General features: G+C 44.0%; 1 protein-coding gene and 1 pseudogene across 1 annotated transcript in view; both read right to left on the reverse strand.

Moving 5' to 3' along the window:
• Positions 1–1,958: 1,958 nt before the first annotated feature.
• The window catches only part of LOC117355322 (extracellular serine/threonine protein kinase FAM20C-like), an 83,604-nt gene continuing 72,089 nt past the window's right edge, over positions 1,959–13,473 (reverse strand). The window contains exons 8-10 of the mRNA XM_033933704.1: positions 7,625–7,706; positions 5,859–5,918; positions 1,959–4,785 (exon numbers count right to left, since the gene is read on the reverse strand). Of these exons, the coding sequence (XP_033789595.1) occupies positions 4,548–4,785; positions 5,859–5,918; positions 7,625–7,706 (380 nt within the window). The 3' untranslated portion in view covers positions 1,959–4,547. The remainder of the gene's footprint in view (positions 4,786–5,858; positions 5,919–7,624; positions 7,707–13,473) is intronic.
• LOC117356090 lies at positions 10,616–10,785 on the reverse strand (annotated as a pseudogene).

Raw genomic sequence — 13,473 nt, forward strand, 5'->3', positions numbered from 1 at the left:
TCTGACAGTTCTGTCCCTATGTTGACCCTTGCTTCTTGGGTCAAATCCGTAACCTGGGGACCCAGGTCATCATCCTGTCTTTGTTCGGCCATCAGGGCCAAAGTCTCTCTGTCCCACCACGGCTTCAAGAGGTTGATGTGGTATGTTTGGACCCTATTTCTTTCGTCCCTGACCCGATAGTCAACCTGATTTAGTTTCTCCACAATAGTGGCTAGGCTTTTCCACTCGGCTAGGAATTTATGTGGGTCGGAGGGTACTAAGATCAACACCCTATCCACCTTCAAGTGCCAGGATTTTGCCTTTTTATCATAATAAAACTTCTGCCTTTTCTGGCTCCATTCCAGATTATTTTAGTACTTGGCCACCTGAGCTACCCTCTTTCTCAACTGCGTCAAATAAGATATCACATTAGCTTCCGCACCTTCTTGTGACCCCCCACTGATCCTTCACAATATCCAGTATACTCCTGGGAGCTCTACCATATAGCATTTCGAAGGGGCTTACACCAAGGGAGTCTTGGACCTTTTCCCTTGCTGAAAACAGTACTAAAGGAACAAAAAGGTCCCAATCTTTCTTATCCTGGTCTATGGCTTTCTTCAACATCTGTTTCAGCGTTTGGTTGAAGTGTTCGACCATGCCGTTGGCTTGGGGATGGTAGGCCGAAGTCTTTATATGCCTGATACCAAACCCCTGCCAAAACTTTTCCATCTCCTTCAAGAGGAAATTAGTGCCTTGGTCAGTCAGGTCCTCCCGCGGGAACCCTACCGTACAAAACAGTCCTATCAATTCCTTCATAATGATGGACGAAGCTGTCTTCTGTAGTGGGAAGGCCCATGGATATCTTGTAGCCACATCCATGACCACGAGGATAAAGCTATTCCCTCGTGGCGTTCTCTCTAGGGGTCCCACTATATCCATTGCTAGCCGGGCCAAAGGCTCCTCCACCCTGGGGATAGGAATGAGCGGGGCATGGGCAGGCTTACTCAAGGATAGCTTTTGGCAGGTGGGGCAGGACCTACAAAAGTTGGAAACATCCTGAGACACACCTGGCCAAAAGAATCTCCTCAATACCTGTATCCCCGTAGCCTCGGCTCCTTTATGTCCAGAAAGAGGATGATCATGGGCAGTCTGCAATATGATCTTGCAAAATCCCTGGGGAATCATTAGCTGTTCACTTTTGATTTTAGGGCCCTCCCCTGGGCTTTGCCTATACAATAACCCCTGTTTAACCCTAAAAGTAACCGGGCCCTGTGGGGGCATGGAGACCTGTTGCCAAGCTTCCTGTAATGAGGCGTCTGCTTTTTGTTCAGTAGGAAAGGTAGGGAATGCTCCCACTACTTCCTTAGGGAGCCAGGGTATCTCTTTAGTAGTGGCTACTTGCCTAAGAGCCTGACTCCTCTGCTGTTTCTGCCTCCGCTTCTGGGCATTGGAATGTCGGTTCTGCCTTCGGGGGTGTCTCTGAATCATCTCCTCCTAAAGGGAAAAATGGTACCTAACTCTTCCTTCCTCTCCGGGGTCAATAGGCCCTGGGAGCAAGTGCCAACTAGGCCCTGTTTAGTACTGAGACACTCCTCCAGCCCCTTCCAATCCCGGCCTAATATAAGGTCATAGGGAGCTCCAGGTACTATTGCCAGAGTAACCCTATAAACCTTATCCCCATACAAAATGGTGGTTGGCCGTAGCGGGTATCTTATGCTGTCCCCATGAACACATCTAATGGTGACAGAGTCCCTTTCCCTGCCCATGTCCTCAGTTGGGAATACCTGTTTCCAGTACCCCGTAGCCATCATACCAGGGCGGATACCTTTCTCCCTGCTATGGAGACTGACACCCGATATTCTTTGGGGTTATTGTTGGATAGTCCTCGAGCGACTACAAAATCACTGGGTATTTCCACTTTTCCCACAACGAAAGCAACGGAGACCCTCTTTTTGTGATGCCTCCCTGGGCTTGGACCCCCCTGCGGTTTTGTGGGTCTGACTCTGGGGACGTGTAGCCTTATCCCTTCAGGACTGTGGCTCATGGAATTCTTTCTAACCTCTCTGCATGTATGTATGTACGTATGAGATTTTTTAAAAATATTAATCTGTTTTGTGTGTATCTTTGTGGAATGCTATGTCTATATGTATACACATATGTTTGTGAGCATGTCTGCAAATGAATGGGCATGTTAGTGGGTATGTATATGTGTCTGTATTTAGATGGATTTTGGAAAATCCATTGCTTATTCCTGGATAAGAAAGCAATCAAATCTGTTTTACTCTTTTGGGATCTTGCCAGGTACACATGGCCTGGATTGGACACTGGGCTTGATGGATTATGGTTCTGTGTGTCTGGGATCAGGAGAAGAGATTAGAATGGGGGACTGTTTGCAGCAGTTGATAAAACTACCATTTCTATTTGGGGGCTGATTTCCTCTTCCTCTTCCATCTCTCACCACATGCAAAAACTTACTTTGTGCAGAACAGGGCTCAGCATCTCCCTTCCTGCGACTAGAGCTGCCTTCCGGTACTCTGTCCCTCTAGTCTTCCCACATATTAACATATACAGCAAAAATATACCTATCAAGCATGCTGGGAAATTTAAATAAAAGCCCTTGATGCTGGCCACATAAGTACTCTTGAATATCTATTCCATTCTTTAAATAGTGTAATTTTCAATCACTGATATTTTCTGATCTTCATTCATATCCACTTAAACTACTTGGTCTTTTTTTTTTTCTTTCTTACAATCAGGATCCAATTTCCTTGTTTTAACAGTATTCTATGCATGTATTTCAGTCTGAACCATGCACTGAATGACTGTCACCTGTTACCCAAGATCTTCTTTAAAAGCTACTCTGTCTCCTTACTTGTCGGCATCAGTGACTGAATTCCACTGCAGTTAAGATGGAGCCCATCATATTGGAATAGGCCCCCATTCCTAATTAACCTAAACCCTCCTTCCCTGTATTATGATCGTAGCTCTGGGTGTCCAACCTTTTGGCCGAAAAAAATGTTTCTGGGGCCACACAAATGCTGCAGCAAGACAGAGGAGGGAGCCGGCAAGACAGAGGCAGCAGAGGAAAACACTGCTTTGCCCTCGACCGGTGCCGTACAAAATACTTCACGGGGCCACATGTGGCCCTGGGGCCGCAGGTTGGACACCCCTGCTTTACACTAAACACCAGTCATGCTCTGCATGCACTTCACTGACAGATTAAATACATTTTGGAAAAACACTTTGGCAATAGCCTGGCAATATTGTAACCTTTTGGTTGTCCGACTGATAGATTTTTTTTCTAGGACCATATTCTCTGAATGGCACCTAAGTTAAGTCCGCAATGCTGTTTAAAAGAGGACTTAAAATAAATTTCAAGTTGCCTAAAACACCAGCACCAGAATTGAGCCTCCAGAAGTGCTTTATGGCGCCTAATACCACTTTAGGTGTGGCTAATGCCAGAAGTGGTGTTAGCGCTGTAAAGTATCTAGGTAGGCATGATTCACATCACATAGAGGCACCAGAAATGTAGGCTTTGAAAACCCTCGTCTACATTTCCAGTGCCTACCTTTGCTGGAGGAGCAATTCTCTAAATGGTACCTTTGTGTGACTGACAAACGATGGGTGACTGCCGACAATGGTGCCATTTAGAGAATCCGGGCCAGAGTGTACTATTAATTTGTTAAACATTTTTAAACTACGATTATATTTTGTAATTCTGACCAAAATTTTTAACTCCCCTATGTTTTCCAGCATTGCTTTCTCTCTCCTTGCCTTGCCCATGGTCCAACATCTCTTCTACCTCCTTGCCTTAATCTTAAGAGGTCTGGCTCTTCATAGGGTTGCCAGCAGAGGCAGCAGTTCTCACATGCTCTCTGTGGACGATTCAGAAGCCTTCCCCCTTGCTTGCTGTGTTCTGCCCCTCCCTGACACAGCTTCCTATTTTATATTCACATGTCATTGTTAATCACAATTCAATTTTTAATCATTGCCCACACTTAATTTTTCCTGCTGGAGTTGCTAGGTAGTTAGATTCAAGCGTCACTGAGGTGTCATTTTTTTTTTTTGGGGGGGGGGGGTGCTGGAAGCTGTGCCTCTTCATTTTCAGTGGCATAGTCTGGCAAAAGGACAAACCAATGGCAGCCATTTGGGGGGCTGATTAACACATTCCAATTCTCTTCCTTGATGCTTTTCCAACTTAAACTGTCCTTTTAAGGACAGACTTAGATTCAAGAAAGGTTTTACCTTCAGTTCCCCCTCCCTTTGTCATTCTTTCCCTTATGTGTTCTAACCCTTCTTTCCTTTTGTTCCCGTTAGTCAATGTCTTTAAATATTGTCATTTCCCCTGGTCTGTTTAAATTGTATTTTATTTGGCGCATTGTTTTGATGTTTTTGTACACCGCCTAGAAGGCTTGATTGGGCGGTATAAGAAATTTTAAATAAACTTGAAACGTGAAACATCATCATCTAGCATATAGAATCCTAGTAATTCCGCTGTGGTTCCATTGCTTGCTTTCCTCCAGCTCTCTGATCAATCCTCTCCATCCTAAGTGCCCTATGTTCTGGCACTAGGTCCCCTGGCTCTTTATATATGTGGTGTCCAGCACATTCTTGTCACCCTTTTTCTGCAGACACTCATGGACAACTTGAAGAATGATGTGCAACCGGCGGTCCAGTGCAACCAGGTGGGGCTCTGCCAGGATGGGAGTAAGTGCGTCTTTTGCCATAGACTCTCGCATGATGTCACTGAGGCGGTACGTCTCTGTTGCCAACAGCTGTAGACGCAGGTAAGTCAATTTTTTGATTCTAAAGAAAATAAAAATAAAAAATAAAACAACACAGGGGAATGGGGAAATACTAGATGTAAGCTGGACTGAAATTTCCTGATCCAAAAAAATACTAGAGATTGGTATAAAAAAGTTGAGGAACAATAAAATGCAGTGGAGGCTGGGAGAAGGAGTCCAAAAATGGATAAAGAGAGTGTGTGAGAGAAGAACCAGGAAAGAGAATAAAAGAGGAGATAGAAAAGACAGAACAGAAAAAGTGACAGTGAAGACAAAGAGAAAGCAAAAAGAGAAATATTGAGGCTGACACACAGTGCTTATCAAACTTAATGTGGCTACAACTCTGCCATCATGGCTACAGAAAGCATGAGACCCCAGAGGTGCAGACTGATGACATTTCTATTTACCCCCTGATCAAGTTGCATGTATTTTGACTCCATTTCGGGTTCTGATCCCCAATTTGATAGGCCTTGGTGTATCATAATGATTCCAGGCCAGGTTCCACTTCCAGATACTTCTCCCAGCTGCTCTGTGACCTTGAGAAAGCCATTTCACCTCCCAGTACATAAACCTAATGTGTAAGCTCTTTGGGGAAGAGACAGATGCCAGTGCATAAACAACATTACACGTGAGTCTTGCTGAGGCCTCAGCCATTCACCTCCATAATGCAATCATCCTCTTGAGGAGAACGAGAAGGTGGCATTTGAAAGCTATAAATTAGCAGCCAATAATGTTAGAATGAGTTGTATTAGTACATTAGGAGATATGATGTATCTTTGCACTTGAAGTCAAATGCAAAACTTTGCTTTGGGATTAGGTAAGCTTTGTTCCGAATGACAACTCCAGACCCTCTCATAAATATTTCAAGCGCAGGAATAGAGTCCCTGTTCTTTAATTACTGCCAGAGACACACACTGAATTCAATCACCGCAGTTACATGGGGGAAATGTTCACTTTCATTGTTACCTCCCAGAGACTGCACCTTTTTAAAGCTGCATCACTGTGACTCCTTCTGAATGGTAGCTGGTAGTAACATAGGTGACAGCAGGGGAAGGGAGAGAGACATGAGCCAACAGGAGGACGATGTATCTGTACCTGCAGCACTGATGGAGAGGAGCCAGGATAGAGAGCTCATCATGAGAATAGCGCCCAAATCTGAGGAGAAGAAAACGATCACTTTCTGAGAAGGTTTGGCTCAGGGGTCCTGCTGACTAGATGGATACAAAGTACTTCTAAACAGAATTGCATTCTCCCTTTGTGTCTGTGGCAGTGCAGCCAAGAATGTGTCAAACCTTAGCACAGCCGCCTAAGGATGGGAGGGAAGTTCATTTTCTACTGGCCAGTTTGGAAAACAGCACTAGCGTTGAAGGTCTTGTGTAAGGAACCAGTTTTCACACTCTCAGCCTGTTTTACAAAGCAGCGTTAGTGGCTGCCGCGCGGCAACAGCCCCAAAGCCCTTTAAACCTCTATGGCAGCCGGTAGCGCGGCTTTGTAAAACAGGCCCTCTGTATACGTGTCAAGTGTTAGACAGAAATTCCTTTGTACTAAAAAAAAATTATGCTTTAATCAACTTAAGCAAAACAAAAAAAAAAAAAAAAAGAGAGACAATTTCTTACTAGAAGCACATGGACAGACGGATTTTAAAAAACAAGATACAGAGTGGTATGGTGGATCATTCCATCCCCTCCCCGCTTTCATCTTCCCTTCTACCTCCCGCCTCTTCTAATGCCTTTCCAGGCTTCTCTTGATATTTTTTTTACCACCTCTCCCAAATCCCTCTCTATCTTTCTCATCTTCCCTTTTTCTCTCTCAGTCATTGTGGAAATCCTGATTGCCAATGGGGTAACCAGATAAGGTGACTATCCTTTTTCCCACTTCCATTCCTTTCAGGTTCCTCTCCACCTACTCCCTCCTCATTCATTTTAGCTCTTCCCAAGTTTTTTCTGTCATTTTCTCAGGCTGCCCTCCCCATATCCCATTTAAAGTCCTTACTCTTCTCCTCCTTCCCAAGTTTTTCTCAGGCAGGAATAGGTTCATCTTCATCTGCCCTATACTTAGATTCTTTCTCATCGCCTGCTCCTTCTGGGTCTTATTCATCTTCCCCTTAAGTTCCTCTATACAGCTGTCAGGCCATTAGGATAGGGACACAAGAGTGAGAGCTTCCTACCCTCTTGGCTGCAGTTGCCCCTTGGAACATGTTTCATTTCTAATCAGGACACAGTTCACTTTCGTTTTTTTAATTTAATTTTTTTCTTAAATGCCCCTGACCTGCGCACTGGTTACTGACATGCTAGGCAACTAACTCGCTCATGCACATACTAGCTTTTCCCATAGTGTAAGCCCTTTAACTCTGTCCAATCCAGGGGGGTGGGAGCGGGAGGGGGTATATTTTTTGTTTTGGTATTATTCCTGATGGTAATGATGGATGAGGGAGGGAATTTTTATCTTTTGTATAGATACTGATTGATTATAAGTGCTTGGTTGATTATCATTATTTGTATATAAATTGTATTGCACTTTTTGTTGGCATTAAAAACTAAATAAAGTTAAAAAGTCTGTCCAATGTTTGCTGGTATAGAAAGTTTGAATTGGACCATAAAAATTAAACATTGTAAAAAAATAAAAAGCAAAAAGATAAATTATGTGCAATCTCAAATTCCGCCGAATCCTCACAAACGGAGTTCTAGGCGGGTTACAAGCAGCATATCACTACAAATAAATTAAACATATAATTATACATGTTTCATCAAGTTATATATGAACTAAAAGCAAAGTAAAAACATGCAGCTGAGGTCACATTGTTACAGATGCTCCCATGTGTGTCTGCTGCGGGAAGCGCTAAAATCTGCATTCCTATTTACCCTCTGCCGTTGTCCAGGTGAAGAAGGAAAGAGTCATTTTCAAATTTCTCAAAGGTTTCATAGTGATGTCTGTCCAGGTTCCCTGCAGAGAAAACAGGATGACATAGTAACAGGGAGGCATGTGTAGAGTTACCGTATTATTTGCAGAGCCAAACATGGTTACTACCTTTGCTAAATAAATATTTTAACCAGTTTTTCAACTGTACCCCCTCCCCACTTCTTCACCAGCAGTGAGCTGGACTGATAATATACTACACTTCCCCCTCCGTATTCGCGGTGATTAGGGGCAGAACCGGCCCGTGAATATTAAAAAACCGCAAATAATATTCGGGCCAGTTCTGCCCCTAACCACCGCTTCCCCTGGCTATTTTAAGCTTTGAAAGCCCCTCCTTAAGCCTTATCTGATGGTCTAGAGGGTTTTCAGGCAGGAGCGATCTTCCCACGCTCCTGCTCCGTGCAGATCGCTCACAGTAAATGGCTCGAGCGACTACGGGAGCTCAAGGCAGCCATTTCCTGTGAGCAATCTGCACGGGGCAGGAGCATGGGAAGATCGCTCCTGCCCCGAAAACCCACTAGACCACCAGGTAAGGCTTAAGGGGGAGTGGGGCTTACAGGGCTTAAAATAGCTCATAAAACGAAAAAGCATATTTTGTTTTAAAACCACGAATAATCAAATCCGTAGTTATGGAAACCACGAATCCGAAGGGGGAAGTGTACTTGCACCAGCCTCTCAGTCTTCCCACTTACGTAAGCAAAATTGTGTTGATCCCAGTCTCTTTTCCAGTTTCCTTAAGTCAGTCTTCTCCTATACATTATTTTCCAGGCTTCCCTTTCCATTTCTTTTCTCCTCTTGCCTTGTTGCTTTCTTTCTCTACATCTGTCTGCCACCAATCTTTTTTTTTTAATGATTTTTCCCCATTTTTCTTTTCTCTGCCTTTATATCCATCTATTTGATCTTACCCTCATTCTCCCTTTCTCTCACCCTCTTCTTAAATCTCATCCTTTTCACCTTTCATTTACCTACCAGCTTTTCCCATCTCCCTTTCATCTAATCTAATTTAATCTTCATTTTATATACTGAATCTACGCCCTAAGGAGCTCAACTCGGTTTACAGTTCATTAAAAAATGAAACATAACAAGTAAACACTGTGGGATAAAAACAGAAATTGGATGGATGGATTAGATTAGATGGATGGAAAAAGTTAGAAAAAAGTATGTTGACTTGCTTAAAATTATTATACGACAGCTAAAATCAAATTAACTATTGTGAAAACAACCAGGTTTTTAAACTTTTTCTAAATTGAAATAATTGATCTATCAGTCTTAGAGAATCTGGAAATCCATTCCAAATTCTCACCAATTTAAAAGTAAAAGCATTTACTAAGCTTCCCAGTGCATTTAATACCTTTCAGAGAAGGAAATGCCGTCTCTAGTACTTTAATGGCCCCCTCTTTCCCCCGTCTCCCATTTCAACCGCCATCTTTCACCCACTCCCTAATCCTTAATTTCTATCCTTTGAACTCACCCTCTCATCCCTTCCCTCTAGGCCAGTGGTCTCAAACTCGCGGCCCGGGGGCCACATGCGGCCCACCAGGTACTATTTTGAGGCCCTTAGTACGTTTATCATAATCACAAAAGTAAAATAAAACAGTCTCTTTAGCTATAAATTGCAATATTATTAGTAAAACTTAGCCAAAAGGAAAGATTTATAAACTATAAAGAGTTTTACCTCATGCAAAATTGTCATTTCTTTAATAAGGCAATAACTATTTTTTTCTGAGGCCCTCCAAGTACCTACAGATCCAAAATGTGGCCCTGCAAAGGGTTTGAGTTTGAGACCACTGCTCTAGGGCATTCTTCTATCTCTTATCTCAGTGTCCCGCAAACCTTTTTACTCAGTGGCACAGTGAACTCTGCGCCCCCACCCCCCGTGCAGCATCTCTCTCTAGCCCCTCCCCCATGCAGCATTTTTTTCTCTCTCTCCCTAGCCCCTCTCCCTGCAGCATCAATCTCTCTCTAGCCCCTCTCTCTGCCCCATTAAAAAAAAGAAAAGAAATAAAAGCATCCCCCTCCCTGACATCCCATCCGATGTAGACCCCCCCCCAGCAGCAACAAAAATGGCAGGAGGGATGCTCACTCCCTCCTGCCATGCCGACCTCACCCCCATGTGAAAACAAAGGGAAGAGGAATGCCCACTCCCTCCTGCAATAGCAATTCCCCCCCCATGAGAGAAAATTGTCAGGAAGGATGTCCACTCCCTCCTGCCAATGGAGGCACCCCCCCAGATCCATCCCCTACCCTCCCACTTCCCCCCAAAAATAAAACAGGCAGGAGGGTTGCCCATTACTCACTGCCACCGAAATCTGAAGTGCAGTTCTCTGACAATGAGGATTGCCAATGGGGTTTTTTTTTTAAAAGCAATGGATCACCTTAAATACTTAGGGTTATTATGGGTTGTTGTTTTTTTTTTTTTTTTTTTTGTTTTTTTTTTTTGGGGGGGGGGGTGGTCCTGCAACACTTAGGCTGTTTTCATAGTGATCTTGATTTTTTTTTCACTCCTGGGTATTAGGTAAGGGGGCAGATTGGGGAATCTGGCATCGGGGTAGGGCTTGTCAGAATCAGGGGAATTTGGAATGGGAGCAAGACCAGAATTGGGAGGAGGAAAGCAAAAGGAGGGTTTCAGATGATATGCAGCTTCTGTATATTATGTGGGACGTACCTAAATATTGCCTGGCACTCAGACAAGTTTTACCAGTGATTGCATATCTAGTGAGAGCCTGATATTCTGTGTTGGTGTCTGGATTTAGTCCTGTATTGAATATTAAGAGCTTATTTAGCAAATGACAGCTGAATATATGCTGAATTTTTATTTTTTCTTCTCACAGTAAAAATAAGTAAAAATTAATATTTAAAAAAAACTGTAAATAAACTAACTAAAGATTTTGTTTTATCATTCATTCTATTTTTTGTCACCCTATGTTCTACCAAAAGGGAGGTGCACCATTCCTAGAAACACTGCAATATCAGGTTGATGCATGGAGTGGATGAAGCAAGCTCCTATTCCATCTTCCTGTTCCAAAAATCAATTCAATATATTTTCCCTAGATAAGAGACATATCAGATATTAAACTGATAAGAGCAGATACTCTTTAGAAAATTTTATTGCCTTCACCAATATACAGCACTACATGATAACACAATTATACAAAAAGCAATGCATATTGACCTCTCCGACAAACAAGCCCGAAACCCAACACCCACATTCTCCTACCCAACCACCACCCCCAAATCACCTCCCTCTACCAAGCATCAAATCAAACCCCTTCCCTATACTTAGCAAACCAATCGGCAAAGGGGATAGGGAAAACCCTATGGAAACAAAATCAATCCCATTCAGTTACCTAGTCCAAGCCTGCATTAAAGGCTAACGCCAAACAGCATATGCCTCTGATATAGAAGAGCTATGTCCTTCACGCACCACATATGCAAGCAAGAGACGTCTCCCGAGTTGATAAATTATGGCAGTATCCATTGTAACCGATTTCGACAGCTTCAGGCACCGCGCCCTCCACAAGGCATCTTTCAAACAGTTAACACCGATCCAGAGACGGTGCTTCGACCTCCGAGAGGCAAACTGGCCAAACAGCACCCCTTCTGTCAACAAGTCATCTGGATTCAATGCTCTTCTCCATAAGGCTGTCTTCCTCCACACATCCTGTGCTACACCACAGTGCCAAAAGAGATGAGCAGCGGATTCCTCATCCCTACATCCTCCCCAGACGCACTCCGCTGTGTGAACCAATCTCCATTTGAATAAAAATGCCCTTGTCAGGAGACACGCATGAACAGCATTCCAAGCAAGGTCCTTTTGCTCATTCAAAAGGTATTTTGCATTGACCTTCTTCCACACCTTTCTGCAGGTGTCCTCATTCAATTTCCCAATTGGGGACGTTTCAATTTACCTGTCAAAAGAGCCATTTCTATCCCCTTTGCCAATAAGCCAGCCAAAATCAGATCCCGCAACTCATAGTTGCAAATCCAATCTTTAGCTACCTGATACACATGAGGGCAAGAATCTGCATGAGGAACATTATTCTGCCACTGAAGACACACAAACCTCTGAAGGTACAATCTCGCAAAGAAGGTCCACAACCTGTCTTCTTGCTTAACCTCTACCGCCGCTCTCACACATACTGACACAAATATACTCAAGAATTTAAGTTCCAAATCAGGCACATTCCTCCCCCCCCCACTCCAGAGGGCTACACATCACCTCCCGTTTAAGTCCCTCCATCTTCGCCCCCCAGACAAAACAAAACATCAAACGCTTCAGTATTCTAAGATACACCTTTCCAATAGGAAATACTGGTGCTATATGCTGCACAGTGGGCAACAGTTCATTCTTGACCACCAAGATTCGCCCTGACAAAGTCAACTTCCTGGATTGCCAAAAATGAATCTTGCCTTGTAGCCTCTCCACAGCCTGCTGCCAGTTCAGGCTAACCATATGTTTCCCCAAAAAACAACCCCAAGACCCTGATCCCCTCTGTAACCATCCTCAAGCCCCAATTCACCAACCCACCCCTCCAGTTCAGGTACAAACATTCACTTTTCCCCATATTTATCTTGGACGAGGAGGCCTTGGCAAATCTACTGCAATGCCACCCCATCCGCTTCAAAGAATCGTTATCACAACAAAAAATAGTAATGTCATCCATGTATAACATAATATGGGCCTCCAAACCCCCTCCCCTCGGAAGAGGCACTCCCCGTATCCGCTGCTCCTTCCGAATCGCAGCTGCAAACGGCTCTATAGCCAAAACATACAACAAGGGGAAAGAGGACATCCCTGCCTCAACCTCAAACTGTGCTGTGACAAAACCATTTACCAGAACCTGGCTATGAACTTCTAATAGTAAGGCCTTCATCCACCAAATAAAGGAACCTCCCAGCCCCATCTTTGTCATAACTGCCCAAAGGAAATCCCGGTTAACCCTATCATATGCCTTCTCTTGATCTAGAGAGACAACACAGACTGGCTGTGAGCACTCCTCACAATACAGGAGAACATCCCTAACCAAGGCCTGGTTGTCTACTATCTTACGTCCTGGAATGCCACAAGTCTGAGCTGGCCCTACAAGCCTACCTACTACCCCCTGTTGGTGAAAAAACAAACACTTAGCCAACAGCTTATAATCCGTGTTCAGAAGAGTAATTGGGCACCAGTTTTCCATTCTACGCAAATCACCCTTTTTTTTAATCAACATTATTAAACCCTTCTTGAAGGATGGAGGCAACTGCCCTCTAGCCAAGCTCTCCCTAAGCACAGCCAACAACTCCCCTCGCAAAAGAGGCCAGAACTCTCTATAAAACTCCAATGGCAGGCCATCCGAACCTGGAACTTTTCCTCCTTTCAAGGTTTGCATCGCCTGGTCAAATTCTTCCTCATCCAACACCCTTCCCAAGTGCATGCCATCCTCCTGCTGGAGCTCCCCATCCAAATACCCCAAATACTCCTGAGCCACACCCATCTCCCAATCCCTACGCGCATACAGATTAGAAAAAAACTGTAATGTAATTGTTTGAAGTTCCCCCCTCCCCCTTTGTTCCACCCTCTTATCATCCAACAATCCAGGAATAAGAGTTGTTCTCTCCCTCGCTTTGTGGAAAAAATATCGAGTGCAGTGTTCGTGTTCCTCTATATACTGCACCCGAGCCCTGAACATCACTGACTGATACCTCTCCTCATACCTGTCCCTCAACCGTTGTTTAACCTCCCCAATTTCTGTCTGCACCTCAAACCCCACAGCCATTAACCCATATAACAGTTGCAACGTGGCTTCATCCT

Source organism: Geotrypetes seraphini, chromosome 2 (genome assembly GCF_902459505.1).
Source record: "Geotrypetes seraphini chromosome 2, aGeoSer1.1, whole genome shotgun sequence".
NCBI classification, from domain to species: Eukaryota; Metazoa; Chordata; class Amphibia; order Gymnophiona; family Dermophiidae; genus Geotrypetes; species Geotrypetes seraphini.